General features: G+C 35.5%; 1 protein-coding gene across 1 annotated transcript in view; it reads left to right on the top strand.

Moving 5' to 3' along the window:
- ULK4 (unc-51 like kinase 4) overlaps window positions 1-27,868 on the top strand; it is a 238,106-nt gene that overhangs the window by 24,042 nt on the left and 186,196 nt on the right. Inside the window, exons 18-20 of the mRNA XM_085309970.1 lie at window positions 14,487-14,594; window positions 16,911-16,994; window positions 25,635-25,796. Coding sequence (XP_085166096.1) covers window positions 14,487-14,594; window positions 16,911-16,994; window positions 25,635-25,796 — 354 coding nt within the window. The remainder of the gene's footprint in view (window positions 1-14,486; window positions 14,595-16,910; window positions 16,995-25,634; window positions 25,797-27,868) is intronic.

Below are 27,868 nucleotides of genomic sequence, written 5' to 3' on the forward strand. Positions count from 1 at the left end.
ACCCAGGCATAGAGTCTCTGAATTTCCTAGTAATTTTCTGAACCCTTTTCAGAATCCATAACATCCTTTGGGAAGAAACATCACGGCTAAACAGCATGCCAAGTGAAGAACGTTGGTTCTTTGGTTTGGACCTGGTACTTTTTAGGTTTGTTTTGAGGCCTCCTGGTTCTTGCATTACAGAGGAAATGAGCATTTCATATTCATCTTCTCTATACCAGTTATCGTGAGGAGTTATGGAAATGTACTAAACTTTGCTCAGCTGTTTTCCAGATTTAAAAGATCCAATTTCTWTAGTAGTGCCTAATACTAAACTCATGTTATTCCTCATGTTCTTGCCCTTCTATATCTTTTTTCCAGATCCCAGTACATCCCTTTTTAAGATAGGAGGATATAGGTGTATGAGCGATCTATGCACTGATAGACAGGTTTCTGTTTTTTTTTTTTTTTTTTTTTTTTTTTTTTTTTTTTTTTTTTTTTTTTTTTTTTTTTTTTTTTCCCTCTTCCGTTCCTGGTAACTTGTAGCATTCAGTTTGCTTTTCAGCCACTGTTGACAGAAGTGATCTCTTTGTAGAACTTCCTGCAATAGCCCCAAGATTTTGTTATTAAATATGAAAGTAAGTTCAGAGCTTKTGAAGACGTGAATCTAGAACTATTTTTACCCCCTCGTGTATTGCTATATATACACCGTTGCCTCCTCACCCCTGCACCCTCATTGTATCACTCAGTCACAGCCTCTTGTAGTTCTCTGTTACCTGATTATTCACTCTTCCAGATACTTTTTTAAAGCAGGGCAGGGGCCAATGTGGACTCAGGACACCACTGCTGGCTTTTCCACTGTGGAAACTGGTTCTTTGTTTCTTCAATTTTCTGTCTTTTATCCAGTTATTTAAAGATATTTCCTCTCTCTTAAAGGCTGAACCTGCGCCATTTAAGTTTTCATCTCTTCCCACCTTTTTTAATGATTTCTTAAATAGTAGCAGTATCAAGTCCCGAAAAAGCAGAAAAACTATGAAAGAAAAGAAGGTTCCATAGGCTAAAGTAAATTTTCACAAGCCTTTGGCTTTTTTCTCTTTGAAGAATTAATAACTTAAAAAAAATTTTTTTTTGAAGTTCTTATTCCRGTGGTCTATGAACAATTTGTTGTACGTATAACCACCAGAGGACACTCAAACACAAAAATGGAAGTAAACTGCTACTTCAGATTGCAGTCTATGTTGGAACAGACTATAGGCAAAGATATACCATGGAACTGTATACTATCTTTACTTTGTATTCAATTTTTAGGTCATCTTGAAAATATTCATAAGAATAAACTATTTTTTTTAAATCTGTGAATTCACTGCAGTTGGTTGATCTCCAATTAAATGTTGTTAGGTGAATACTTTATTGGTTAGAACAAAATGGAAATTGATCTCTTGCATTGTATTTCATTTGTAAMTTTTTCTGCCTGGCAATTACAATATAAGTTATTGAAGCAGTTGCTGAAGATGAGTCACCTTTTTCTGTCTTAATAACATTTTTTTATGGAGTTGCTTTTACAAATGCAAAATATTATTTCCTCTTATTTATCCCCAGTTATCTTAATAAAATTTTGAAGTTGCAATGTTTCCCCCTTGTATTAAATCTCAAAGTTAACTTTAAGATCTAGATGCTAGTGCTTGGAAAGGAAAATTGCTTGCTCTTCATTCTAGAGAAAAATTCTACCTGACTTAGCAAGGTTTGCTTTCATATACTACCAGTTATTAAGAGGCTGTTGTTCTTTCRTCTTTGTGGGTAGATTATGTCTTCTACTGACCAGGACCATCAGGATGGTCACTTAGTATTTTTGTTTCCAGTGGTCTACTGCATATAACTTACTGATTTTTTTTTTTCCTAGCACATGTGGAAGACAGACAAACAAATAAAAGGTCAACATTTCTTATGCTAGCATGTGCTTGCAGAAACTCAGGGAGTATTTGAGAAAAGTTCTTCCAAGTTAATAAACAGAAAATTAATTATAATGACAGTGAATATCATAATTACATGGGAATTCTGAATTGCTGCAGCAAATACTAAGATCTTTTGTCATAGTTGTAGGTAGTCTTCAAAAAATAATTTTATCAATCCRAATTAATTGGGCTTGTTTTATTTTGAAGCCCAAATGAAGTGGGTAGTAGAAAACAAGGAAACTCGCAGTTACTGAACTAAAAGCTTATATTGCTGATTGCAGGATGAAATGATACTTTGTAATTCTCCTAGATTAATTGCTTGGTCAAAGCAAAAACTAGCCTTGTAAGACTCATTTGAAGACTCATTTAACTGGCACTGTTGTCACAGAGCCCATTAAATTACTTCATTTTTTCAGTGAATGAAATAATACATCTTCTTCACTAAAGTGACATCACTGGGGTTGCCAGTATGTCTCTTTGCAGCAATTCTCTAGATCTGGTGTGTCTTATGATAGTCAAGTTGCCGTGTTTTCTTGTAAATTCTTCAAGTCTGTTTTTTTGAGGATAATGGAGAGCTGTGCAGCTGGGATCTTTTCTTCAATGGATAAATATATAAATCTCTGGAAGGTAAAAAGCTGTMTTGAAAGATTATTCTAGTTTTGATATTTCATTCAGGATTCTGAGCATAATTTATATTCCTGCTTAATCTGTGCTTTGAAACCATCTTTGGCTGCTTCTATCAAAAATACAATAGTGACCTTGACTAAATAGTCATACCTCAAGGGGAAGCTTATTAAAGGGAGAATTAAGGGTAACATGCATTAAAGGGGGAGGGGGGAGTAGACCCTAAAATTCACAGCCATGTAGAAACCTGAAGAAATCAGTTGGCATCTAGATGTGTATCAGAGTTGAGAGGAAAACAACTTCCTATTAAACATTGTTCCCTCATCCAGTTTGCTCCTTGTGCCAGCACAAGGGAGAAGGTAGTGCAAGGTGGAGTCCCCTTTTATTAAAGATGGCACTAGTTATACTGGCTCGAAATGACTGTAATTGCGGCATCACACTTGGAATGAATTTCTGTGTGTGTTGTAAATAACAGGACACGAATTGCTGGAGTGTGCATCCTTCCTTTCGTGTTTCTTTCTTTTTTTTTTTTTTTAATTCCACAAACCAAATATTTTTTCTTTATGCATTTTTTTCCCTTTATCATTCATTCACCTATCCAGCATTCAGTTCAGTTACTAGAACTAGATGGAAAAATGAGCTTTTATTTTTCTTTATATATATATATATATATATATTAGTATAATCAGCCGTATTCAAAATCAAAGTGTTCTTAAGTTTATGGCCTGCTACTTAAGGTTTAGAATATTAAATCTGTGAGTTTTTTCCTCTGAAAAAAAAATAATATGAACTTACAAAAGTCTTACTTTCTGCAATGCTGAGCTTTTTCTTTCCTACTGAGGTAATCATATATAGTATTGAAGATATGTTAGCATAAAACCTATGAATATTTTCAATTAAATGCTTCTGTGGTTTTGCAAAGGACTTTGTTTCCAGTAACAACTTCAAAGTATTTCTATGATTACTGCTTCCTCATTTTTCTTTCCAATAGTTATTTTCTGTAAGATATTGTAAACTTTGTGGCTCTGTCCAGTTTCGTTCATGTCTCTTCTTCCATACTGATATTTAATTTACCTGAGTTTCAGAATAGAGGAGGTTTTCCTCTGTCAAGTTTCTGTAAAACCCTATGTCCAATATTAGTCACTCTTTCTCAAAAACACTATAGGAATTTAAGATGATTTTCAGAAAGATACCAAGAATCATAAGGATGAGTAAAAGTTCTCTTAGGGAATTAGAATCAGACTGTTTAGTAAAAACATATCTTTGAATCATCGTCAGATAGTGAATAATATAGGGAATGTATACCAGGATGTTTTTCGTATCCTGTAACTTAAGAACAAAGCCAATTTATGAAGTTGAGAAGTGGATTAAGATCCAATGAGAGGAGCTGTATATTCACATTATGATTTTAAATTTGTATGCTAAATTTCATTTGGAAATTAATTGTCTTAAATATTCCTAGTCTGTAGACATTAGTGGGTGACATAGTTGAACTGCACTTCGTGTTCTTTTTTTAAAGTTGACACAGGGTTGGGAAGACCCATGGCCCTTCCTACTGCATTTCTTTTAGAAATGGGAAAGTTTCTTGTTTCAATTGTTCTAATTTAAGCTTTTCATTTCTAATATCACATACTCATTTGCTCTCTTACAATTACCTGTTTGCGTATTGCTTATGCAGTTAAAGAAACATAATTACCTGATAAAAAAAAATACGGTCAGGTTCTGACTTCTCAAGTAATAAACACAGTATTTGAAACTTAAGATCTTTGTAATTTACCTGTTAGCATGAAATAATCATCATTATATGTTTTAGAATGGAGCTGTTCAGGCTGTTTACTTCTTAGTGGAATTCTGTAATTGTTCTCTTGCACTCTGTCCATTATAATGTAAATATGGAGCAAAGAATATAATTAAGTCCTGTTTAAAGTAGTTAAAATATGTTAAGCTTGAAAGCCACATTTTGATATTTTTCTTCTCCACTATAAAATACCACTTTCTAAAAACACAGAAGTTACACTTTTTAACTTAAATTATGTGGTAGTCAGTAAGCTTCCACATTGAAACTGGCTATTCTGTTTTTCTAGATTACTTCCTGTTAGCTTTTACAGATGAGTAATTCCCATTGAAGGGAGTTTTAAATAATGACAACTGTAGGATTGGTAATTTCTTTTAGTGAGAATTATCACTAATAAGAACCACATTTACTCTAAAATATTGAGATATGTTACCCCTTATGTTCTGTTTCAAAACAGGAAATATGCAGAGAAGTTTCTGCTGTGCAAAACCTTGTAAGAAACAGAGCTTGACCCAATGAGGTCTTATTGTAAAACAAAAAAAAAAAAAAATCTAAGTTAAAGGAAGTAAGATAAGGATAATTATCTTATCTTATTAAGGCTGATAAATACATGCCTATACCGCCAACATCCAGTTATGTTTTACCTCAATTCAGGTGTCATACAAAACTTAAACAGAGACAAAACCCCCTACTATATGTGTTTTAACTTTCCTATTCCTAAATCTACTAATTTCAGGTATGCCTCAGAACAGATGTCATTTTTAAGGAGGAGTCTAAGCAAGGAAGGTAATACTTCATGGATTAGTTTGTGCAAAGCATCCTTTGCTAGGGCTGCAAAGAATAAAACTTGGAAGCYTCTGTGATTTGGAAGGCAGCTTGAGGGTTTTGCCCTGATCCTATGGTGATAAGCATTTTCAGGTTAACTTAATTCCTGAGGAAAATGATGATTAAGTGAAGTGTACCATGTGTCTGACAGCTTCCTTCATTATCTATCTGCTGTGCAGTGGGAAGCTTAGTTTTCCTGTCCATTGTGAGATTTGGGCTTTTTCTGAACTCATTTCAGTTTCCCTCCTCCAGCATTTTTTTTTTGAGGTTTTTGGGGTATATGTTTGTGTCTTATTTTGTGTATACGTGGAATAATTTCCCCTATATTAGGTGTAAGCGTGAATCTAAACTTAGTGTTCAAGGGTTTCTTAAAGCTTTTTGGCTATGAACGCATGCCCTTCTTTCCCCGCCCCAATACACATATGTGCATACATGCCCAAGCCGAATTGCATGTGCATTTTGATTTCTTTCCCCTCCTCCAGTTAAAGCCAATAAATCCAAACCAAGTAAGTTTAGGAAACATGAGGTATGATGCTATATTTTCAGATATATAAATGTTATTTTGCAGCATTGAAAAAGAAAGATTAGTCTGTCAGCTATACTAACAGAGTGTAATATTAACAAATGAACTGAGTCAGCCATTTCACCAGTTAACTTTGGAAATGTAGCCTTAGCTTACTCAGTAAAGCCTGCAAACTTGAGAACATTGAGAGCTGTTTCAATGAGAGAGGAATAAATTCCAGAAATCCTAGAACCCCCAGAATGCTTGCTGCCTACAGCCCTCTCTCTGTATTTAAAATTAGGCAGGTAAATCCATCTGTAGAAAATGCAGTAGGGTTACTTGAACAATCCTTACTTTTGCAGCTAATAAGCAGATCTGTCAGATGAAGGAGCTGGGCTTCTTATGAATGCCTGTCTTGCATTTTGCTTGACTTCTTAACTGAATTAAAGGTTACCATTTAGCATATTCACCTCTTCCTTTCTTAGTTATCAGGCAGTTTAAACAAGAGGAAATCCTTGATTTAGGAAGGTATTTTCTGGTGCTTAGAAGTACAGTCTCTGAGCCTTTTCTAGGCTTAGTGTGTTCATAATGTTGTTTTCAGATATGGATTCTCTGTTGTCTAAAAAGAATTTCAAGTTTGTACCACAGCCTTCTGGCACTGAGGCATTAATAATGTCTCTTCTGCCTTGATAGTATTGTTCTTGTGAAATCTGTAGAAACAGATCTGAGGTTTCTTGTTCAGTTTGATAGAAATTGAGTAAGAGGTTTCAAATGATTTCAGGGAAGGAGGCAAAACAGACAGGCACAGATGCAGCTGTCACGATTGCCTAAATCTTTTTTCCTCAGGAAGAGAAGGACCGTTGAAATGATTCTTTTTATTTAGTGTTACACTTTTTGAGGTGTAACACCACATATTTTTTGTCCCCAGTTTTCATGAACCTAACACAATAAAACATAAGGGATTTTATATGATTGCACATCATGGAACAGGAAGAGGGGCTGAATTTATCAGCATGTGTGGTAGATTTAATTTAAATGTATTCTTTCACTTGTATTTTCAACTTCCTACACAGRCATTGGCCTTTGTTTGTAGCATCAATTTTTTTGCTGTTTCTTTCACTGGCATACAGTGGGTAAATTTTGTTGAGTGTAAAATTTTTCTTACATATTCTTAAATAGACAAAAGGTTCATGTTAGATTTTCAAGCTAATTAGAACATCTGTAATGTGTTAAAGATGATATACACCGTAGGACAAATAATTTTGTGTATTAGAAAGGACATCCCCAGCAGATCTCTTAAAGCTTATGTCTAAGACAATCTTGCTTCTGTTTATAATATGTAATTTTATTTATTTATTTTTCATTTACTGTGAAGCTGACGTCTCTTACTTTTAAACTGATGTGTCAGATGCACTGGAGATGAGCATGCTGTGAAAGGTGGAATAGTTTTTCTGTAGTTGAAATAACATGGCAAGAAAAATTTATGCGGATAAAGTATTTTCTTGTTACATTGTCAGCAGAACCATCAGATACACACAGAAAATCAATAGTAAAGTTAAAGTTCTTACTGTCAACAAGACAGACCACAAACAATTTTTTTCGTGCCTAACCTTCTTGATATGAAACACATGACGTCCCGTTAAYTCTGGAAAATACATCTATGACAGTAGCTGAAAAGCCTCTTTTAGTATTTTCTTTTTCCCCTCCTTCTGYCTTCCTGACTATGGCGCTAAGAGATACTTAGAATCATAGAATGGTAAGGTTGGAAGGGGCCTCTGAGAGATCATCTAGTCCAACCCTCAGCATAGCCCATAGGGGGGTTGAACCTATGACCTTGGCATTAACAGCTCCACGCTCTAAGCAACTGAACTAAACCTGCCCCCTACTTAAACCAGGCTAAGTGTTGGGCAAGATCAGCAGTACAGCAGTATATTATTTTCTAGTCCTAGCTTTTCCTCTGGATACCTGCCATGTCAGCTATCAGCTGGGGAGAGGAGGGTGGAGGTGATTTCAGGCTGTAACACATTTAGGAAAGATTTCTGGAGAGAATTAGGAAAATTTCTGGCCGAATGGGATTGTGTCTATTTGTTCTTCTCACTGAGCAGATTAAAGAAATTTACAATAATTGGTAAAAGCAACTGACTTTAAAGAAAATTCTGAAAAGATGTTCTAAGGCAATAGAATTTTTTAAAATAGCAGAAGTTCTKTGTAGAACAAATTGGCCTAAGCTATGCCACATAGAAAACTTAATGAAGGCCATTGGCGTTTGAGTGTCATCAGTTTGACTTCCAAATTGAGTGGATAATGAGCATGGTACCCTGAAGGAAAGGAAGATGACCTAGAGTAATTTCACATAGAATTATGGAGAGAATAAAAGTCCTGGAATGTGATATTCAGAAAAGCCTGCATGTATCATTCCAAGACAAGGATAGAAGCCTGCAGATGATSATGCTAGAGAAATACAGAGAAAGAAAAGGAGGAGAAGAAAAGGAAAGACAGAAAAAGATTTTTTCAGGTAGCTTTAGATGCTACTGCTGAATCCTGTTCCATGAAGACTGCTTTCCAAAGATTCCAGATTACACCTTCAGATCCAGTCAATTTCCAATGACCTCCGTTTTAAACATAAATCTTTTTAATTCAAGGACCCTTCACCCTTTATTGTTTAGACTCCTACTCAACCTTTTCTTTCCTGCCATTGTTGAGAAGAATCATACAATCGGTAAGGTTGGAAGGGACCTCTGGAGATCATSTAGTCCAACCCCCCTGCTCAAGCAGGGTCACCTAGAGCATGTTAGACAGGGTTGCATCCAGGCGGGCCTTGAAGATCTCCAGAGAAGGAGACGCCACAACCTCTCTGGGCAACCTGTGCCAGTGCTCTGTCGCTCTCACAGGGAAGAAATTCCCCCTCACGTTCAGGCGGAACTTCCTGWGSTTCARTTTCTGCCCATTGCCTCTTGTCCTGTCACATGGGACARCTGAAAAGAGTTTGTCCCCRTCCCYTTGACACCCTCCCTTCAGGTACTTGTACACGTTGATAAGATTCCCCCCCTCAGTCTTCTCTTCCCCAGGCTGAAGAGGYCCAGCTCTCACAGCTGTTCCTCCTAGGGCAGGTGCTCCAGCCCTCTGATCATYYTYSTAGCCCTATGCTGGACTCTCTCCAGTAGCTCCATGTCTCTCTTGTAGTGGGGAGCCCAGAACTGGACACAATCCTCGAGATGAGGCCTCACGAGGGCTGAGTAGAGGGGCAGGATCACCTCCCTCGACCTGCTGGCAACGATCTTCCTGATGCACCCCAGGATACCATTGGCCTTCTTGGCCACAAGGACACACTGCTGGCTCATGGTCAACTTGTCATCTACCAGSACTCCCAGGTCCTTCTCTGCAGAGCTGCTCTCCAGGAGGTCAGCCCCCAGCTTATACTGGTGTGTAGGGTTATTTCTCCCTAGGTGCAGGACTCTGYACTTGCCCTTATTGAACCTCAGGAGGTTCCTCTCTGCTCAGCTCTCCAGYCTGTCCAGGTCTCTCTGAAGGGCAGCACATCCCTCAGGTGTGTCAGCCACTCCTCCCAGCTTGGTATCATCACCAAACTTGCTGAGGATGCACTCCATCCCCTCATCCAGGTCGTTGATTAAAAAGTTGAACAGGATGGGACCCAGTCCTGAGCTGTTGGAAACTCCACTAGCCACAGGCCTCCAACTAGACTCCACGCCTTTGAGGATGCCCCTCTGAGCTCTGCCTTTCAGCCAGTTCTCAATCCGCCTCACTGTCCACTCGTCTAACCCACATTTCCTGAGCTTATCTAGGAGGATGTCAAAAGCCTTGCTGAAGTCAAAGTACACATGGTCCRCTGCTCTCCCCTCATCTCCCCAGCCAGTCATTCCATCAGAGAAGGCAATCAGATTGGTTAAACAGGATTTCCCTTTGTTAATCCATGTTGACTACTCCTGATCACCTTCTTTTCCTCCGTACTCCTGGAGATGACATCCAGGATGAGCTGTTCCATCACTTTTCCAGGGATGGAAGTGAGGCTGACCAGCCTGTAGTTGCCTGGGTCCTCCTTCTTGCCCKTTTTGAAAACTGGAGTGACACTGTCTTTCTTCCAGTCCTCCAGTTCTCCATGACTTTTCAAAGATTAGTACCAGCACGCTCTAACCAACTGAACTGAACCTGCCCCCAGTGATGGAGAGCGGCCTGGCAACAACATCCACCAGCTCCCTCAGTACCTGTGGATGCATCCCATCAGGGCCCATGGATTTGTGAATGTCAAGTTTGCAAGAAAAATAGGTTGAGACAAATTGTTTGAGACAAATATTTTTACCTGGTCTTTTCTTCCATTAAAATCTTCAAACCTGAGGCCCGGGAAGGGAGGAAACAGTTATATTCATGAACCTCTCAGACTGAGGTCCATAATAATACTTACGTCATGATGGATAGAAGGAAAAATAGCAGATATTTTCTTAACCCCCTCCCCCCCCCAAAAAAAAAAACAGTACACACTTTCTTTGAGATCCATTTTGCATGTATTGGTATATGTAAGGTACATAAACTAGTACCTACTGCTTGTGTCAAATTGTATCCCTTTGGGATCTTGTGTTGGTTTTAGAATAGATTAATAGAGGCACTATATAAATTTATGACATTTGGTTTGCTACTTCACTTGTCTGCTAAGACCTCTTCCTATGGCAGTTACTTAAAAGTTGAAAAGAGGAATTTTCATGATGAATCAATTTGATGTTCTTCCAGGTAAAATACAATGTAACATATATCCATCTCCTATTGCTTTCCAGAGGAGTTAGACATCTGCATAAATCATGCAACAAGTTGTATATTTGCTTATCTCATTTTTCACGTCCTGACCAGTATTAATACCGTGTTCAGAGCCTGAATCAGACTTTTCTTCTGCTCTCCTTGTTCCAAGACTTAGTTTATTAAGTTTATCAAATGCAAAACTTGCAAAACCAAAATATATCATTTGGACACTTTTCTTGTGCTTGTGCCTCGCAACAGAGTTTGTCAAAAATATCTGTTTTTTGTCCTGTCACTCCTCTATTCATTTGAGCCACTCATTGGTTTCTGTATATTTAACCATCTTTTGCTGAGCTTTAGTGGAACACAGGTATGTGGCTCCAACTCCCACTTAAGTAGTTACCCCTTTGAATGTTTTACCTATTCATACTCTAGTGAGAGAAAGCTGGTAATGTGTTCCAGATATTCAGAGAACTCTGGTCTTTTTTTCAGGTACTATTTTGAAGAAGAGTACTTGGTATAAATAGTATTGCTGTTTCTTTTGCTATCTACTTTTTCAGCCTGGTGACAGTGCTTTTCCACAAGGGAAGTGGGATTGCTTTGGCATTACTTGCACACATTACGTGATGTGTGTGTACTTACAAGAAAGTGAACTGAAAATTAATTTCTACTATACTCAGGGCATAGACTTTTTTTATTATTTGTAAGGATCTGCAGCATTACAAATGCATTTTAAATCCCACTAATAATTACAGGCATTACATACTAATAGATTAAAGATGGAGTAACATTGTAAATCTGTATGTTGCCACTTACTTCTAAAGGTATAAAATACCTCCACTTTGTGAACATGCTGTAATAGTCATTTCCAGACTGTTAAAACTGTAGGGAGACTTCTAGATATACTAGATATAGTTTGAAATGGATTGAAAGTCTCCTGTAGATAATATAGGTGACTCCATATATTAGGTTGTTGTAAATGAAGATAATGACTGTATATCCAAATGTGAATCTTACCTGTTTCCTTTTTCTGTTTTAACTATATTGTATTCCTCCAGTTTGACAGCTACTATAAAATGTCTAGATAATGCATTAAACTTAAAATGCTTTTACCAGCCACTGTGGAACTTGCAGTTCATCACTAATTAATATCTCGAAAGAGAAAGAGTAGGCAGGTGGGGGGAAGGAGGGGRAAGCACTTGAGCTAGGAAGGAGTTTTTATTTGACAGACTTGGTAATTACTGTAAATTTGCCTTTCTGAGTTGCATTTTCCAGGTATTAAACTTTATTTACTACCTAAATTTATGCTGCTCTTTAACCTTGAATCAAAATCTATGGACAGATTTTTTTAATTTTATTTTCTTTTTTTATGGAAGGATGACAACTTATTTAAAACCTGGTGTAAATCATTTTGTCAGGAATAGAAGTAATGTGTACACATGATGGAGGAAGAAGGAGCTTTCTTTCCTCCTTTAGGATATTTTATATGCATATTAAAAATAATAATAAATATTTGATATATAAATGTAGTAACATATAATGGTATTAACTTTATATATAAATATACATAATTTATAATAGGACTTGCATGAAGTGTAAGTGATGAATATCAACTATTTCTGTTATCAGCTTCATAACTTCAGTTATGGAGAACACGTGAAGAGCCTTTCAAGTTTCATTAAAAGGCCAGAGCAGAGGCTCTGCCTGTTTGGCGTGTGACATCTTATATGAGCTTATATTTCCACACTTGGATCATGTTTGGTTACTCAGACATGTTCAGTGAACAGGTGACTATCATAGGGCAAATTTTTAGACTATGTACTCTTTAAAGAGGAAAAAGAAAAGGGGCCATTACCTGATGACAGTAGGTATAGACTGGTATTTGASAGGCTATAAGCATTTGTTTTAAGAATAGGGAGCATCCTCTATAACGTTCGACAATTATTTAATTTTTAGTGTCCTCTACTAATTCTCTTTGTCATACCCCTATGCAATTCTATTGTTCTCTGGATTGTGGAAATTTAATTACGTTTTTTGGGTTATGAATCTTTTTCTAAGTACTGAAGTTACTCTTTAAGGGATAAATTAATCATAATATATTGAAATAATCAGTATAAAAATTCATGCAATTTTAGGTTTCTGACAAACAGATTTTATCCAGAGTTGGCCACTGATCACGGTTCTCTTCAGACATCTTTTTTTCTTATTAACCAGTTATTTTTTAAAAGGAAAACTTGAATTTCTTGTGGTCTTGATTAGCTTTTTGAAAGTTTTTAAGTGCAGAGATACTTCACAACTTTTTTTTTTATTCAAAAATGAGAAAACAGTAGGAATTAGAATATATAGAACCTGTTATCCTCCTCTTATCAATTTTAAATAAAAATAATAACCAGATCTTCTAGTCCTAAAATCCCGAAGGAGAGTGAGTCCAGAAACAGTAATTTCTACTCCACTATCTAAAACGTGGAGTTCCCAATGACTTTGGGGGAGGACTATTTTAGAGTTGGTCCTATTTAAAATATTTTTTATAGAAAAGCCTGTTGTTCTCTAGCAAAGAATAAAYTAAACAGATGCGGTGTCTTAGTGATAGTGCTGATATGCATTTGCTGTTTAGAGGGGAAAGGAAGAGTTTATGAACAGAAGAATGAAATAAAATTCATRCTTCATTTGTTATGCTAAGGGAGCTCGTAATGTGGTGGTTTCTATTGTCTTATTTTCTCTATAATATCATAGTGAATTATGCAATAAGTATATTGTTATTAGCCTGAAGTATTTTTTTTTCTATTTATGTAGGTTAAGATATTTCACAGCAATGCTTTTGTTAACTCCTCTGGGGGTTGGGGGGAAGGGGGAAACAAACCCAAACTATAACATCATGCTTAACATTTACAGTAGTAATTAAAAAGTTGACATTTTCCAAAACCAGAATGATGTGTACAGTATTACTGTTTAGAAGTACATAACTCCAAATCTCACCTAGCATAGCATGGAAACTGTTGGAAACCACTGACTTCACAGGCAGTATCTGTTTACAGAGCTTATCTTTGCTGTATCTCTTAAGTCCTTTAAAAATATTGGACCTAAATCCTTCCTAACTCAAAGGGACTGTTTAAGGGACATAGGAAGCACGCTAAATACATGTTCAGTGAACCGTCTTTTTCCCTGCTCTTGCAAGGTGTGAATGTTTTGGAGAGGACATGGAGACAGTTCCATCTCGCTTTAGTTAAAAGAGCAACTGGCAGGTCTGCTGTTAACAGGCTTGCTGCACATTGGCCCATATGTGGGAAAGCTCTCTATCCATCCCAGCCAGTAGAGAGCGTGCTTTTCTATTTAGTTTATGGTACTGAGGTACTTGTTCTCTGGACTGAGTTCAATAGTAAACACTAGGCTAAAACCTTGTCCTATGTATGTATAGGGAGAATGGTTTCTTATTAGGTCATTTGCACAAGATAAACTAGAATTTCCTTTTTGCTCTTCATTTTTTTTCTCTCAATGTAAATAGTATATATTGTTTTTGCAAACAGAAAATCAGAGRTACAGAGAATGTAAATATGTCCAATGTTACACAGTGAATCACTGGTTAACTCACAGATCAGGAGACAAAACCTAAGTGTTCGTATCTCCCGATTTAATATCTAAACAAAAGGCAGCAGTGTGTGTGTGTGTGTGTGTGTGTGTGTGTGTTTGTGTGTGTTTGTGTTTTATAATCTGATGCTGAGAGGAACATTTAGATTTTTTGATATAAAAGAAGGAAGAGCAACTAGTCTTTCCTTCCTGGTGGGTCTGCTTCTGCTTTCCTGGAGGAAAGAGAAGAAGGGATAGCTGGCAATTGTMTCCAAGGCTATTTCCATATTGCATTTTACTGTGTTCAGTGTGAGCTRTTTTGTAGTTAGTGTTATTTTTTCTTGTCCATCCAAGTTTACTTTATCTTTTGTAAATGGACGTGTTGTCTAATTAAAAAGCGTATGATTAAGATGGTGTTTCCAATAAATCTTATGTTACCTTTCACAGTATGTTTTGTCTGAGAAAAGATTACATGCGTTGTTACATGATTTATTTTTGTTAGGCAATCACCATTTTAACTGAACTGATCAGAGAGAACTTCAGGAATATCAAATTGAAACAATGCTTTTTGCCAACACTTGGGGAGCTCCTTTACCTCATAGCCAGGCAGGTAAGACTATCAAGTGACCCCTTTAAATTCCATTAATGTGTATGAATAAGATTTTTCCACAAAGAAGTAAATAAAAAGCAGCTGTTTTTGTTACTTATATCCTCAAGTGTATGAATTTTGAGAGTTTCTTGTCCGTGTATATTCTATGATACTTTTTTACTTTTTGAGGAGCTTGTTAAYGCAGATATGTACTTCATCTAAAAGGAATTAAATTGCATTCTTCAAATAGAGAGTCTTGTTAACTCCATAAAACAGTAACTTCATCATCCACAATAACAACTGATGGCATCCAAGTGTTAGATCTAAGAGTTAGAACACCTTTACTAGAGACTTTGGTTAAAAATAGTGTGTATCAGGACAGCCTGTGATATCAATAAATGAATGTGTTTAGTTCATATTAGATATCATCCTGGTATGATTGAATTCACAATACAGTGGAAAAGGAAAAGAGATGATGCTGACTAATTTCAAATGGAGTTATGTTGATTTCTGACTAGAACTGATATAAACCATTAAGCTAGGAGTACTGTGAATGGTAGGAATTGAAGATGACAGCTCTTCTAAATGGCAACTTTCTTTCCCTTTATTTAAAGAGTAAGAAACTTTCTTTTATTTATTAGAAACTACGGTGTGTTCAAACAGAAAAAGGCTAACCCAGGACAGATGTTGAATGCAGTTGACTGCCCTCAAGTCCAGGCCTTTGCATTAACTGTATTCTTTCATTGGTCTAAATAGTGTCGCATAAGCTGCCAGTCTGTGAGGTCACTTAATAAAGGAATGAAAGAGTCTAGATAAAATGATCCTTTGCTGTCATAAACTCTAATGTTCTGTGCTTGTTTGCATATGAGATCTAATAACTAAGATTTGATACTCAGTCTCTGTGTTTGTCTTCTAAACAGAAGCCAAGAGTGATGCAGAAGTAGTGTGAATGGACCCTAGGGAGAATGCTTTTAAATATTGCCTTAAATGAAAACTTTCAAGTTTTATATAATAYTTCTATTAATTTCCTGCTGGTTGTGTTATTAGGGTGCAGCATGTAAAGTTTAAGCAAAATTAACATGAGCATAAAGTAGGGAGGTCCCCCAGTGTTTGGCAATATATGTCGATTTATTACATATATGAAACTCATTTTCCCTATTGATGTAAGTTACAAATAAAGTTTATATTTATTCTCAGTAAAGAAGGAAAACAAATTTTAGGAAGCAATTCAGTAATAGTCTTTCACCACTAACGTGTCATGCTTTGGTTAAATACCTGACCTTATCGCATCTTATTAGTGTAGGCCACTCGGAAATCAGAAAATTCAAAAAAATATAATTTGTTTCTGCATCATTAACCCACTACCTTGTGCATCCTATGCCTTTTATAATAAACAGTTAATTAGAATGCTAAAATAATTTCCTAATATGATCAKTTCAATAAATGTACAATTTCTGAAGGAATAGTTGCTTATCATACTTTGTCAATTCRTTGAAACAAGCTACACATTTATTTTATGGCATATCATCTTATRTACACTATTTTTCACTTTCTTTCCCAAATGAGGGAATTCTTTTGCTGTTGTTAATGTCTATGTATTAGCCTAAATACAGTGCTTTAATCAAATCTTCATTTRTTTGGCAAATCCAAATGTCCTCTTTTAAATCTGAAACATTGAGGGAGATGTGTATATGGGAGATGTGGAGTTCATTAACTTCAAACAGCAGAATCAAAATCCTGATTACACTAGCAGTGAATTAGCCCTTCTAACAGGGTGATTTCAAGGAAATATACAGAAGAATCTTGGGCTAGTGTTGATTTGCATGGAAGACTATTCTATGTAGTAAGTTTTATTAAACATTTTACATTTCCCTGAATAACTTGAATACTTTTTTCCAAAGCGAATTTACATTTTTTTAGTGCACTGACAAAAGTAACTTTGTTTTGATGTAATTACATCACATTTAAAGAGAAGTATTATTCACTTCTAATAATCAGTTGTCTCTTTCTGAATTAATCAAAATGATCAAGAAGAATGCAAGATCATGTYGTGTGTGTGAATAAGATGGAATCAATGAAAAACAGACATAATAGGTCAAATTCCATTATGGATCTTGTAGAATTTTGAAAGAAGGCAATAAACATACTAATTTTTGTGCTGCGCATGAAATAACATTAAATAGTAATAGTGCCCTGGAATTTAACATATTTTCTAGCATATGTTAGTTTGAAATATATATAATGTGAATCTTATTAAGAATCTGTTACCTATTTTTTGTGTGGGTGAGATTATTGTGATTTTTCCTTTAATCACTTGTGCTGCTGGCCTCATTGCAGGAGGGAAAAAAAGAGCACCCTAGAGAATGCTGGGYTGTTCCCTTGGCTGCTTACACAGTGCTAATGAGGTGTCTTCGGGAAGGGGTAAGGCTCTTTCATTGTCCTCAGTAGAATTTCTCCACTGTAATAACCCTTTAGGCATTGTGTGAGGATTGTAGCCTGCAGCACTGCAGTACCTTGTCAAGCAAGTATTGCTCTAGAATTTAAATAATCATGATAAGGCCATGACTTAAGCAGGAGAAGAATGCAAAACTGMAGTGTCGTTCTCTGTACAGTCAATGTTTGTGTTGCCGCTTAGGTTTTGGAAATTGTGTGGCAAATAAAAAATACTGCTAGTAAATGCTGAGTTTATTCGTACTGTTTTCGTTCGAGAAATGTTCTGACAATGTGTACTGTCTTCTTRAAATTTATAGTTTGTGCAGTTTATTTCTTAACAAGTTTTACTTTCTACCTGGAAGGTGGCTGATACACAGGTTTTTAGGAACTGCACTGTTGTCTTATGGGATTATTGGTGCTCTTTTGAGGCCTGAAAGTAGTTACTATTTTTTTCCTGCTGCATGTGCTATGCTGTAGTCTTCATTTTTCTTGGTGATAATTTAGGTATGTTAAAAGAAGGGAAGAAAAACATGCATATAATTCCAATTTGTAAGATGATAATGAACTGAGGAGAGTGTTGGCATTTACAGTTTGTTTGAGACCAGTTGACTTTATTTTTGCCCAAGGCAAAGCTAAAGGCAGAAAACATGATGGGAAATTGGTGGAGGTAGGGAAAGCAAGATAAACACCTCATTTTTTCCTTTTTTTTGGGGGGGGGGGATTTTTGTTGCTTTTACAGATTGTGATTAGTGGTGGAAGCCTCTAGATGCATTTCATCTTCAAAACTTCAGATGATCAAGAACACACAACTGTGTGTACTTTTCCAGCTCATAGTTACAATAAGATGCCATTCCAAGGCATGTTTGTGAGAAGCTATTTATTGCTATCTGTGAATATTCAGGATCTAGGAAGTGAATGAAAACATCTATAAGAAATCAATTTATTTCAGTACAATGAAGTAAATTCTTAATCATGAAACCAGTCAGAATTTTCTTAGTAATCTATCTTCACATAATTTTCTTGGGAAAAAAAAAACAAACAATCCATTTTACTTGCAGCTGTTTGAAATAATACCTCTATAAATTTAAAGTTAACAAGCAAGTTAACCAAGCACAGTTGTGGATTTCTACAATTTCTGTTTGTGAAAATGCTAGAAGTTTGTAAYAGAGTTGTTTTAAGTAGTAATGTTTGCATTAGCACAGTGCATATGTGCTAATACAAATTGCTCTGTCTGAATTGTAGCTGCCCCAAGGTCCTGAAACACCACTATGTGAAGAATCAAAAGTATACATAAAGTAACTCACAACATCTGGGAATGGAGAGAGAATCATACCATGCATTATTAYTATCTTTTAAAATTTCTTTTGTTGCTTTTTGCTGCACTCATGTTGCAACCCTCTCTTTCTTCTGTGTATTCTTTACAAGCCATCTATCTTTCTTGAAAAATGATGTGACAGCATCTGAAACTGGATGGTTAAGATTACAYTAGTGTTAGGCAGCTGTTTGCAAGAGATTTTTATTTTTGAGAAAAATAAAAGATCAGCTGTAAAACAGACAAGCTTTGGTGCCAGGTGTTTAGGATGCAGGAGTGAAGGAGTAGRAGAGAAATGAATAAAGATGGGAAAAGTGACAGAGAAGGATTTGAAAATAATCAATTCAATTCATGGTAGTCCTTTTAAATATTTATTTGTATCTTCTGTTTCAAAGCATGTAGAAGTAAGACTATTGGAGTAGATGCATTCAAGRTGATAATATATCAGTCTTTTCAGTCAGTGTTTCTCAGTATTTAATAAAAAGGAGATCTTACAGTCTTTAACAGCAAAAGTTAATAAAAAAATGACTTTGTGAATTTTATAAAAAGGTCTGTGCAGTGTTATGAGAATGACTTAAAAWATAACCAAAAATCTTTCAGAAAAAATTCTTAACATATTTAAAGCTGTATAGTCAGGGAATAATTCAAATCAGAAGGAACCTSAAGAGGTCATCTAATCCAACCTCTTGCTCAAAGCGGGTCTGATCAGATCAGATTGCTCAGGGATGTATCCACCTGAATCTTGAACATCTCCAAGGATGGTGATCCCACAAWTTCTCTGGACAACCTTCTCTAGAAGGGGGCCACCTTCATAATAACTTTTTGGCAACATGTAGTCAGAATTTCCTATGTTTCAACATGTGGCTGCTGTCTCTTGTCTCATGGCCATACACTTGTGATATGCTGGACAGCAGGGCTGCTTTTCAGAAGGTCTTGGATGGGCTGGAGAAATGGGCTAACAAGAACCTCATGAACTTAACAAGAGCATGTGCAAAGGTGTGTATTTGCAATGGGTGCAGCAGCATGGGCTAGGGGCTGACTCCCTAGGAAGCAGCTTGGCAAAAAAAACTGGCCTGGGGATACTGTGGAGAGCTGAACATGAGCCAGCCATGTACCCTGGCAGCAAAGAAGGGCAACAGCATCCTTAGTTGTATTAGCAAGAGTGTAGCCAGCAGGTCCAGGGAAGTGATCCTTCCTCTATCTTCAGCACTGGAGAGACCACACCTGGCATTTTGTGTTCAGTTTTGGACTCCTCATACATAAGAGACAGTGACATGATAGAGTGAGTCCAGTAGAGCATCACCAGGAAAAAAAATCCCTAATGTTCAGAATTATTTATTTCATTGCCAGGTATGTTTTGTTAAAGAGCAGTCTGCAGTTAACCTTCGTTGCCACCAGGGCACACTGCTGACTCGTGTTCAAGCTGCTCTCCCACTGGACCTCCAGATCCTTCTCTACCCTGCTGCTGTYTAGCCAGTTAGCTCCCACCTGTACAGGTGCATGAGGTTATTCTAGCCTACATACAAAATTTTGCATTTGTCTTCTTCGAATTTTGTGAGGTTTCTSTCTTCCCATTTCTCCAGCTTGAAATCCCTCTAGCATTAGCAATTAACAAATTAGAATTAAGTTTAAATAAATCATATATTGTTTTTAATTATTTTAAGCTTATTTAATAAAATTTTATCTCTCAATATGCTTTCTATGGTTAATATGTGTAYGTGATCTCTGTGTTTATGAAAATGTAAAACTGATTTTTTGGTAATCAACTTTGCATTACTGCACTGGGTTAAGTATGTGCATTATGARATACTTCAATGTAACCTTTTATTGCCAATTAGGAAGTTTTATTTGATGTCACTAATAACAGTTTAAGAAAGTAAAACTAATTTACATTATTCAGTAGCATAGTTTACATAATCTTGAATTTCTTAAGATAAGTTGTCTGTTTTTCAATTCCATTAGGAATTACTCTGAAGTATACTTGGATCTCCRGAGTTCTAGTAATAGTTGTCTTTATCAGACTGTACCTACCCATGGAGACAGAATAACAGAGGCAGAAGAGAGTTGGAAAAGTGCTTGTGTCCCTTTTATTTGCCTGCAATGGAACAAAAAGTTCAGGAAGTGCACTTAGTGTCATTTTTGCATACCTTCTATACCTGAAAATCTAACRGTAACAAAAAGTATATAGATTAAAGGGCTTTTAAGACAGTAAACTAATAGGTTGGAAAATACTTTTATCAGTAGGGGAGCAGAAGTTCATATTTGCTACACTTTTACACTGATAAATTGTGATGGAAGCTATTTTTGGTTCAGGTAAAGAACAGGCATGTTTGATGTTGCGTCAAAACAAGGAAATTGGTATACTCATAAATAAGTCAATGACAAGTCCAACTTGACATGTTTAGCTTTGGTATAATTTTCAGTCTGTCAGAATTCATGTGATATTATTGGAACCTTTGTCTACTAGCTTTTTACAACAACTTTTTCCAGCAGTATGACACAATTCCTGATACAAGCATTGGTATTTGTGTCCAAGTTCAACTTCTAAATGTTTGTATGTAGTCACTACAGCAAGGTCCTGATTTCTACAGTTAAGGCAGTTAGTTCCTATAGCATTAAAAGTAAGATTATTTGATATATACATTCTCAGAAGAGAGGCTTCTGAAGATTTTTCRGGGCTTTCTTTTGCTGAAGTTTGTCTCCCTGCTGTCACGGTCTATCAATGTTCTTAGGTTATGTAGTCATTTTCTTTCAGTAAGAGTATTCCTATTTAATATTAATGACATAATGCTGATGTAGCTGCCCTTTTCCTTTCATCTATTTTACTTAGTTTATTCAAAACACCTTTGCTAAAGTTACCCTTTTCTGCTTCACTCTAAATGTATTATCCCTTCTTGTTTGAATCACATTGTTGGCTCTGCATATATTTCTTGCTTTTCATTGTCATATATAAGGTTCAACTTAATCTTAACTCAGTGAAATCTCAGCTTTAGTTTCTCCTTTGGATTTTCCCCTCTTCACACTTTAATCATCTCACCTTTCTGCTTCCACTCTTTTCTTGAACTCTCAACTTGTATTACTTCCACAATATATTTGCATGGGTAAATTAATATATACAGCTATAGCTAATAAACTATGTCTGGCTTTTAGAATCTGCACAATCCTCTCATGTGAAAGCATGGCACCTGGAGAGTGTATTTTAATCAGAAATGATGAGTGAGGTTACAAACTGCTGTCTTCTGTCTGATATTTATTTTTCAAGGTACCATATCAGCAAGATTGTTAATAAATTACAGCTTGCCAGTAGGTTACAGTACAAAATTCCATCTTAGTGAAGAAACAACATAAAAATCAGAAGTTTTTGGTTCTGAACTCTTTAACAATAGAAGATAGTTAAAAAAATTGGTTAATATTTAATATAAGGCAATATAGTCAGAAGATAGAAATCCTTGTGCAAAATAAGTAGTGAATAACACCTCTGTAAAGTTTGTACACTAACAGATTTTTTTTTCTCTTAGATTTGAGCCTAATTTTTCCTTTTCTTTCTTCTATTTGATAGTTAGATTGTCTTAGTGGTAAATTTTTGTAGAAGGACTTAAGYACAATACAAAAGAGTGACTTAAAAGGGACATTTCTGTTTTGATAGCCAATGTTATTGTTCCTATTCACCTAAGGAAACTCTCAATACTACTGGAACATTTGTTACACATGTGTAACATGAGTGTTAGAGGTATAAGGTTCCAGTTTGGCTCCTGTAGCAGACTTTGCGTCCGTACAGGTCTTTACCTAGAAGGTATGTTCTTAGTCAGAACAGTGCCTTTACAGTGAGTTTGGAGAAGARAGGAGAAGAGAATAATATTATGACAATTTTCTCAGAAAGTGCAGGACAATCTTTTCTATAAAAGYAGTAGTCTGAATCATTCACATTCAGATTTCTGTTTCTTCTTYAGATCCCTAGCTTACTCAGAATTATTTATTTTTTTCTACAAAAGGAATTTTAAAATGTATTTCTATATTTTTGTTCTTCTTTGGGAAGGATTCATATCGCAAATTATAGTCAAATGAGATCTGATTCTTATAATCATGACTGCTTARAATCGTACAGGTTTATTTCATTAAGTTATGTTTGCATTTTCATTCTGTCTGTCTTTTTAGGTTAAAAACTATACGGAAGTCGATTTAGAATATTGATGGACTACTGTCTTATTTCCTAAATTTTTCAGTCTACTACTCAAATGTTTCTTATAAGTCTTATGCTCTATCTCAAGCGTATGTATCTATATACACTATAGCATGCAAAGGTCATAAAATACTCTATGCTCAAGGTTTAAAGGATATTAGGATATTTTTATGTAGTATGTTCTTTAAGGTAATGACTATATCTTCAGTGCCTCTAAAATCTATCCTACACTGTTAGCTCTTCCACAATCAAAAAGAGTATCAAGTAGATCATTATTTCCAAAAAATGAAAGTAGATGTGTTGGTAATTTTGGTTTGCTTATTTTCTTTTGGATAGAAAGACTTCATTAAAAGAAGTTTTCCTTTAACAGTTTACATCTATTTACCCTTTTGGTATTTGATTTCTGTCTTACAGCTCACTTTCACTAAACATCTGTGACTCTAATCAAGAACAGAGTTATTTGTTAGTTGTTAAACATTACTGAAAGTTAGGAGCTTTAAGTGCATTTTGCAAAACTAGTTGAAATCTAAAAATAGAGAAAGTAGAGTATATACTTCTTGATACAGTTCTATTAATAAATAGGTTTAGGTTTAACACAGTTCATGATATGGATAGAGGTTAACTGTTACATGRAAGCTCTTTACTTGTATCTTGAAGATCCAGTTCTTTCCACTAACATGGCTTATATACTGGTAACATGACAGGATGACTCTTCTAGTTAAGAGGCCAAATATTAGTTTAGCTCAGGCTTCTCTTCCAGAGAAGAATTAAGCAGAAAATAGTACAAGTCTTGTTGCTTGGACAGTACTCAGGAATAGATCCCAGAGGGACTAAGACAGACATCTCAGGTAGCAGTAAATGGAATTACTCAGRCAACTTCATTGAGTTTATAGAGCACTGTGATGATACATGACCCCTTTTTTCTATTCAAGATAGTAGAGTGACTGGCATCTGGCACGGGTTATAACTCAGCAGTAGCAGAAAAGAACATGATAGAACACATATTCAGCACCAAATTTTGTTAAGAAAAGTTAGAACTACATCAGGAGATCCATTAGCATTTGTAATAACCATTATCTGCTGCATAAAGCTTTTGTTATGGTTAGTTTATGGGATTTTAGTGTATTTAGTAAGTGTTGCTGACTGTTCAAAGCAGCAATGGATCTCCAGTTAGTGTTCCTAGTAATTGTTTAGCATGTAAAGGAGACTTAACTTGAATATGAATGTTTCAATTATGGAGTGGAWTTTAAATGCTTATAGTTGATAAATCTATGCATTTTTAACTTGTGCAAAATATAGACTGAAATTCAGAAGTATATTTCACTGAAAAAGATTAAAAATTAATATTATTTATAAGAAGTTTTGAGACACCTAATTTTGGTAAACATATCTATGTATCTAGGTTGTTAACAGATTGAAATGATGCAATATCTTGCAGTAATAAAAACTTCAAAAACCCAGGAACAGAAATTTTTTTGTTTTCATAGCTATAAATCTAAGGAAGACCACAGAAATCAGTAGAGTTTTATAACAGAGGGTAACACTTTTAAATGGGGATTGGCTTTGGCATCTCTCTTAAGAGTTTTGAGCAGAGCTGCAGRTTTTTTGAAGGAACAGGAAGGGCTAGCATGAAAATTAGTATAAATAAAGCTTTTTTGACAGCAATATACTAGAGTCTCSAAACATTTCTACATCAATGTAGTTTGGCCATTTAGCTGTCATTTAGACATTTAAAGCACTTAAGTCAGCAAAAAGAAGAGTTGATATAGAATGAATTTTAAATGAAACGAATGTTCTCCACTTCTTTTTTTGTACTTTTTTATTGCTTTCTGTAAGGTTTCATTATTATTGCTCACAGTTGTTGGTGGTTCTGATTGTGAAGATAAATGTCAGAAATCCAAAGGGTAGTGGGATAATGTGGAGATTAGTAGAAGAAAGAAATCAGTTAGATACTGTGATGAATTATTTGTGAAACCAAACTATGAGGTAACTTGACAAATTAAATTGATTGTCCTTCTTATGTTAAAAATTCACTCTTGCTGAACTCGTGGATACATTTAAGTCATTGTTGAAAGACATTACTTATTCATAGTTGCAGATAGAAATAAGGTGAGGTAATGCACAGCCAAAAAAGACCAGCAATGAAGCTTCCATTTCTGCTAAGGTGAAGATATCACACGCTCTGATTTTAAGTATTAAACTGAACTTCCATTGGAGTCAGCAACAGTTTTCTTGAGAAGAAACTACTGCTGTATAACATCCATGATATGCTGATGGCTCATCATTATTCTGACATGTTTTTTATTTTATTCCATGATGGCATTATAGTTTGCAAAGTAGTATGTAGAATTAGAGTAGAAATTAAAGATACATGTATGGACTATATGTAGTCTGGATGAATAAGTTTATATTTTCTAATAGAATCATTTGATGGCTTCCAACAATTTTTTTGCAGCTAAAAAGATTTGATTAGCATTAAAAAAACATAACAAAGAGTTRAGAATCTGTTAAGGGAATTTAGGAATTCCTGTAGTAAGTGGCACCCAAAGATTTGTCTTAGACATTGGTCAAGACTGTACTTCCAAAGAGGAAGAAAAGGGAATTACAGGATAACCTGACTTGCAAGAATGCTTTTTCTTTATTCYCAGGGGTTGTTTTGGGTAAGAAGAGTTTAATTTCTTTAGTTTTGTTTTTCCTTACATAACTCTGTCTCATTTATAATCATCCTATTCAAAGCCTATTGTAGTGATATATGCTAGTAAACAGATATTTGTTCATAAAGCACTGATCATAGAACACCTGTGACATAATAACACCTTTTCATTTTTAGTGATTGCATTTAATGCAGGCYTATCATTTGGAGTTGAAAGATTTTGTATTAAATTATATTTCTATTAATTGTTGTCTTTTACAATAGAATACAAAATGGTGGCAGAATAGGATTAATAAATGTAATTTTCTCWGAAATAGTTGAGGGCTCTTGTGAAATTATTTTTCCAAGCTTTAAATAAAATTAAGAAGCCACTCCAAGACAGTGTACAGTGAATAAAAGTTAGGTGTAGTAATTAGTTTAAAAACAAGTCAGAAACATTAAAAATGTTTGCATATAAGGTTTCCTTTCCAATTACCCCTCTAGGAAGAGCGTATTGTGAACCATTTGGCAGCTAAAATCATTGAAAATGTTTGCACTACTCTTTCTTGCCATGCCCAAGGATTTATTACAGCAGAAATTGGACCTGTGTTGTGGTACCTCTTCATGCATTCTACAGTAGATTCCCTGAAGATAACTGCTGTTTCGGTAAGAAATTTTCTTTCATAGTATTGACATGTTTTAGGTATTATTTTAAGTTATTTTGTATGGAAATTGAAATGTTTTTGAGCATTTTTGTGTATGCATGTTTATATTTCATATTACATTAAAATAYGTTTACATGTATTTTAGAGTTGAAAATTCAACATTTTAGATTCCAGAATTTGTTATTTGAGATGTTTTTTCTTAATGTTAGTTCTATAAGAATAGAATAATAGTACCTATTCAAAGATGGCTACAAGGTAGTTCTAGGGGATGTGCCAAAGTTAATTGGCTTGTAGCATTTTGATATTATATTGTTATATTTCTCTATGGCAATATCTTGTAAATAGTACACGACCCTTGTTCATATTCATCTACCTTCACTGAGAAAACCTGTAACAGAGACCTAATGTATCTTCTAGTGTTGAAAACAAACATAGGACAAAGTCCTTGCAAGTTCATTACTGCCTTAAGCATATGCTTTCTTATGCTGCTGACCATGACTAGTGTTTGAAACGCTCAATCTTTCAAGGAATCAACAAAATTCTTGCAAAATTCAAATTTCTCTTTTGAAATGTTGTGTCTTATTTGAGAAGTGGTTATTATTTTTATTACAGACAGCCTTAGATGCATCTGAAATCATTATGTTTCTATACAATTGTCAGGTCTRGTCTCTGCCATGAAGAGTTTTTAAGTTAATATAGGATGATAATAAGACAAACAAAGGACTATGACGTGAGCACAAGGTTTGGAACAAAGAAATTATTCTCTGTGAGGTAGACAGTCTTTGGCAATATCTTTGCTACTAGATCGTAGCTCTTTATTTTTCTTTCTTTCAATTTATCCTGAATTTCTCCTCCTGTTTCTCTGCTATTCACTTGAAGAATGTTTCATCATTTATCATTCCCTTGATTCTTACACCAGCCTTTCAGATCTGCTCTTCTTTTAGAGGCCATTTGGACAGTTATGCCTATTGCGTGTGCCACGCTAAATAGCATATCYCAGGGAAACCGTTTATTTGAATTGCATTCAGTCATTGAACAAAGATCACCAGAGGAAATGTTWTTGTCTTTCCCCTCCCTTCTCCTTGAAAAATCAGATTCTTCTTAGAAAATATAGTATGCTTGTGATATGCAAGAGCCACTTTCTGCTAAGTAAGATGTAGAAGTTATACATTCGATTCTCAGAAGACTCTCATCGTCAGTACATCGTTACACCTTTATACAGCAGTGGGCTCAGAGATCAGTGCCATAAGGTTTCACACTTCTCTTTGCCCTGAGATGAGGCTTCTGGTGATGGTAGGAGAAGAAAGTGTTCTCATCTGTCCCTCCCTAACCCTCAGCGTCTTCTGAAATCCCAGATCGTTACATCTTCCCAAGGCTGTGAGGTTGAGAAATGTTATCTTTGTCAGAATATTCATGCTATGGTAGTCAGCCTATCTTAAGCACTGTTGGAGTTGCCTTGTTTTACTTAACTTCTGATAAGAAGAAAGTCTTTACACATCTTACCTGGAAGGCAGGAGTAATGTCTAAGAAGAAGGCAAAACCTGAACACGTAAATATGGCCTAATTGACCATTATGTTTTATTTTTTAACGTTTTTTAGATCTGTTGACAGCTACCAAAGCTTGTTTATTAGTTTGCTGCTTCCAAGTGAGGAAGCTAAAAGCATCATATATATTGGGTTACTCAGTTCTTCCTGTCTTGTAATTGCAGCTGTGATAGAGCAAACTGATTTGGATGGGCTTTCTTAATGTTAAATGCAATGTTATGTATAGTAAGAAAGCATATTTATGTTATGTATTTCAAAACTGAATCATTTGGCACTTATGGGTTGTAAACTCATAAGCCTTGCAATTGTATTGCCCATTTTGTGAACCTCTTAGCCTTTTACTCCCCCCCTCCTTTTTTTTTCTTTTCAATGCAAAATTCAAAGGCATTGTTGACAAAGCTTATCAGTTCTCAAGGACCACCCTACCAGCCCTTTTACTTATGACATATATTAGGATAAAGCTCTGGTTTTTTAGAGGTCATGATAGCTGCAATTACCAGGATTCCCTAAGGAAACTCAGCTGATTGC

This window comes from Rhea americana, unplaced genomic scaffold, assembly GCF_003343005.1.
Source record: "Rhea americana isolate MKP2758 unplaced genomic scaffold, rheAme1 scaffold_309, whole genome shotgun sequence".
Taxonomy (NCBI): Eukaryota; Metazoa; Chordata; class Aves; order Rheiformes; family Rheidae; genus Rhea; species Rhea americana.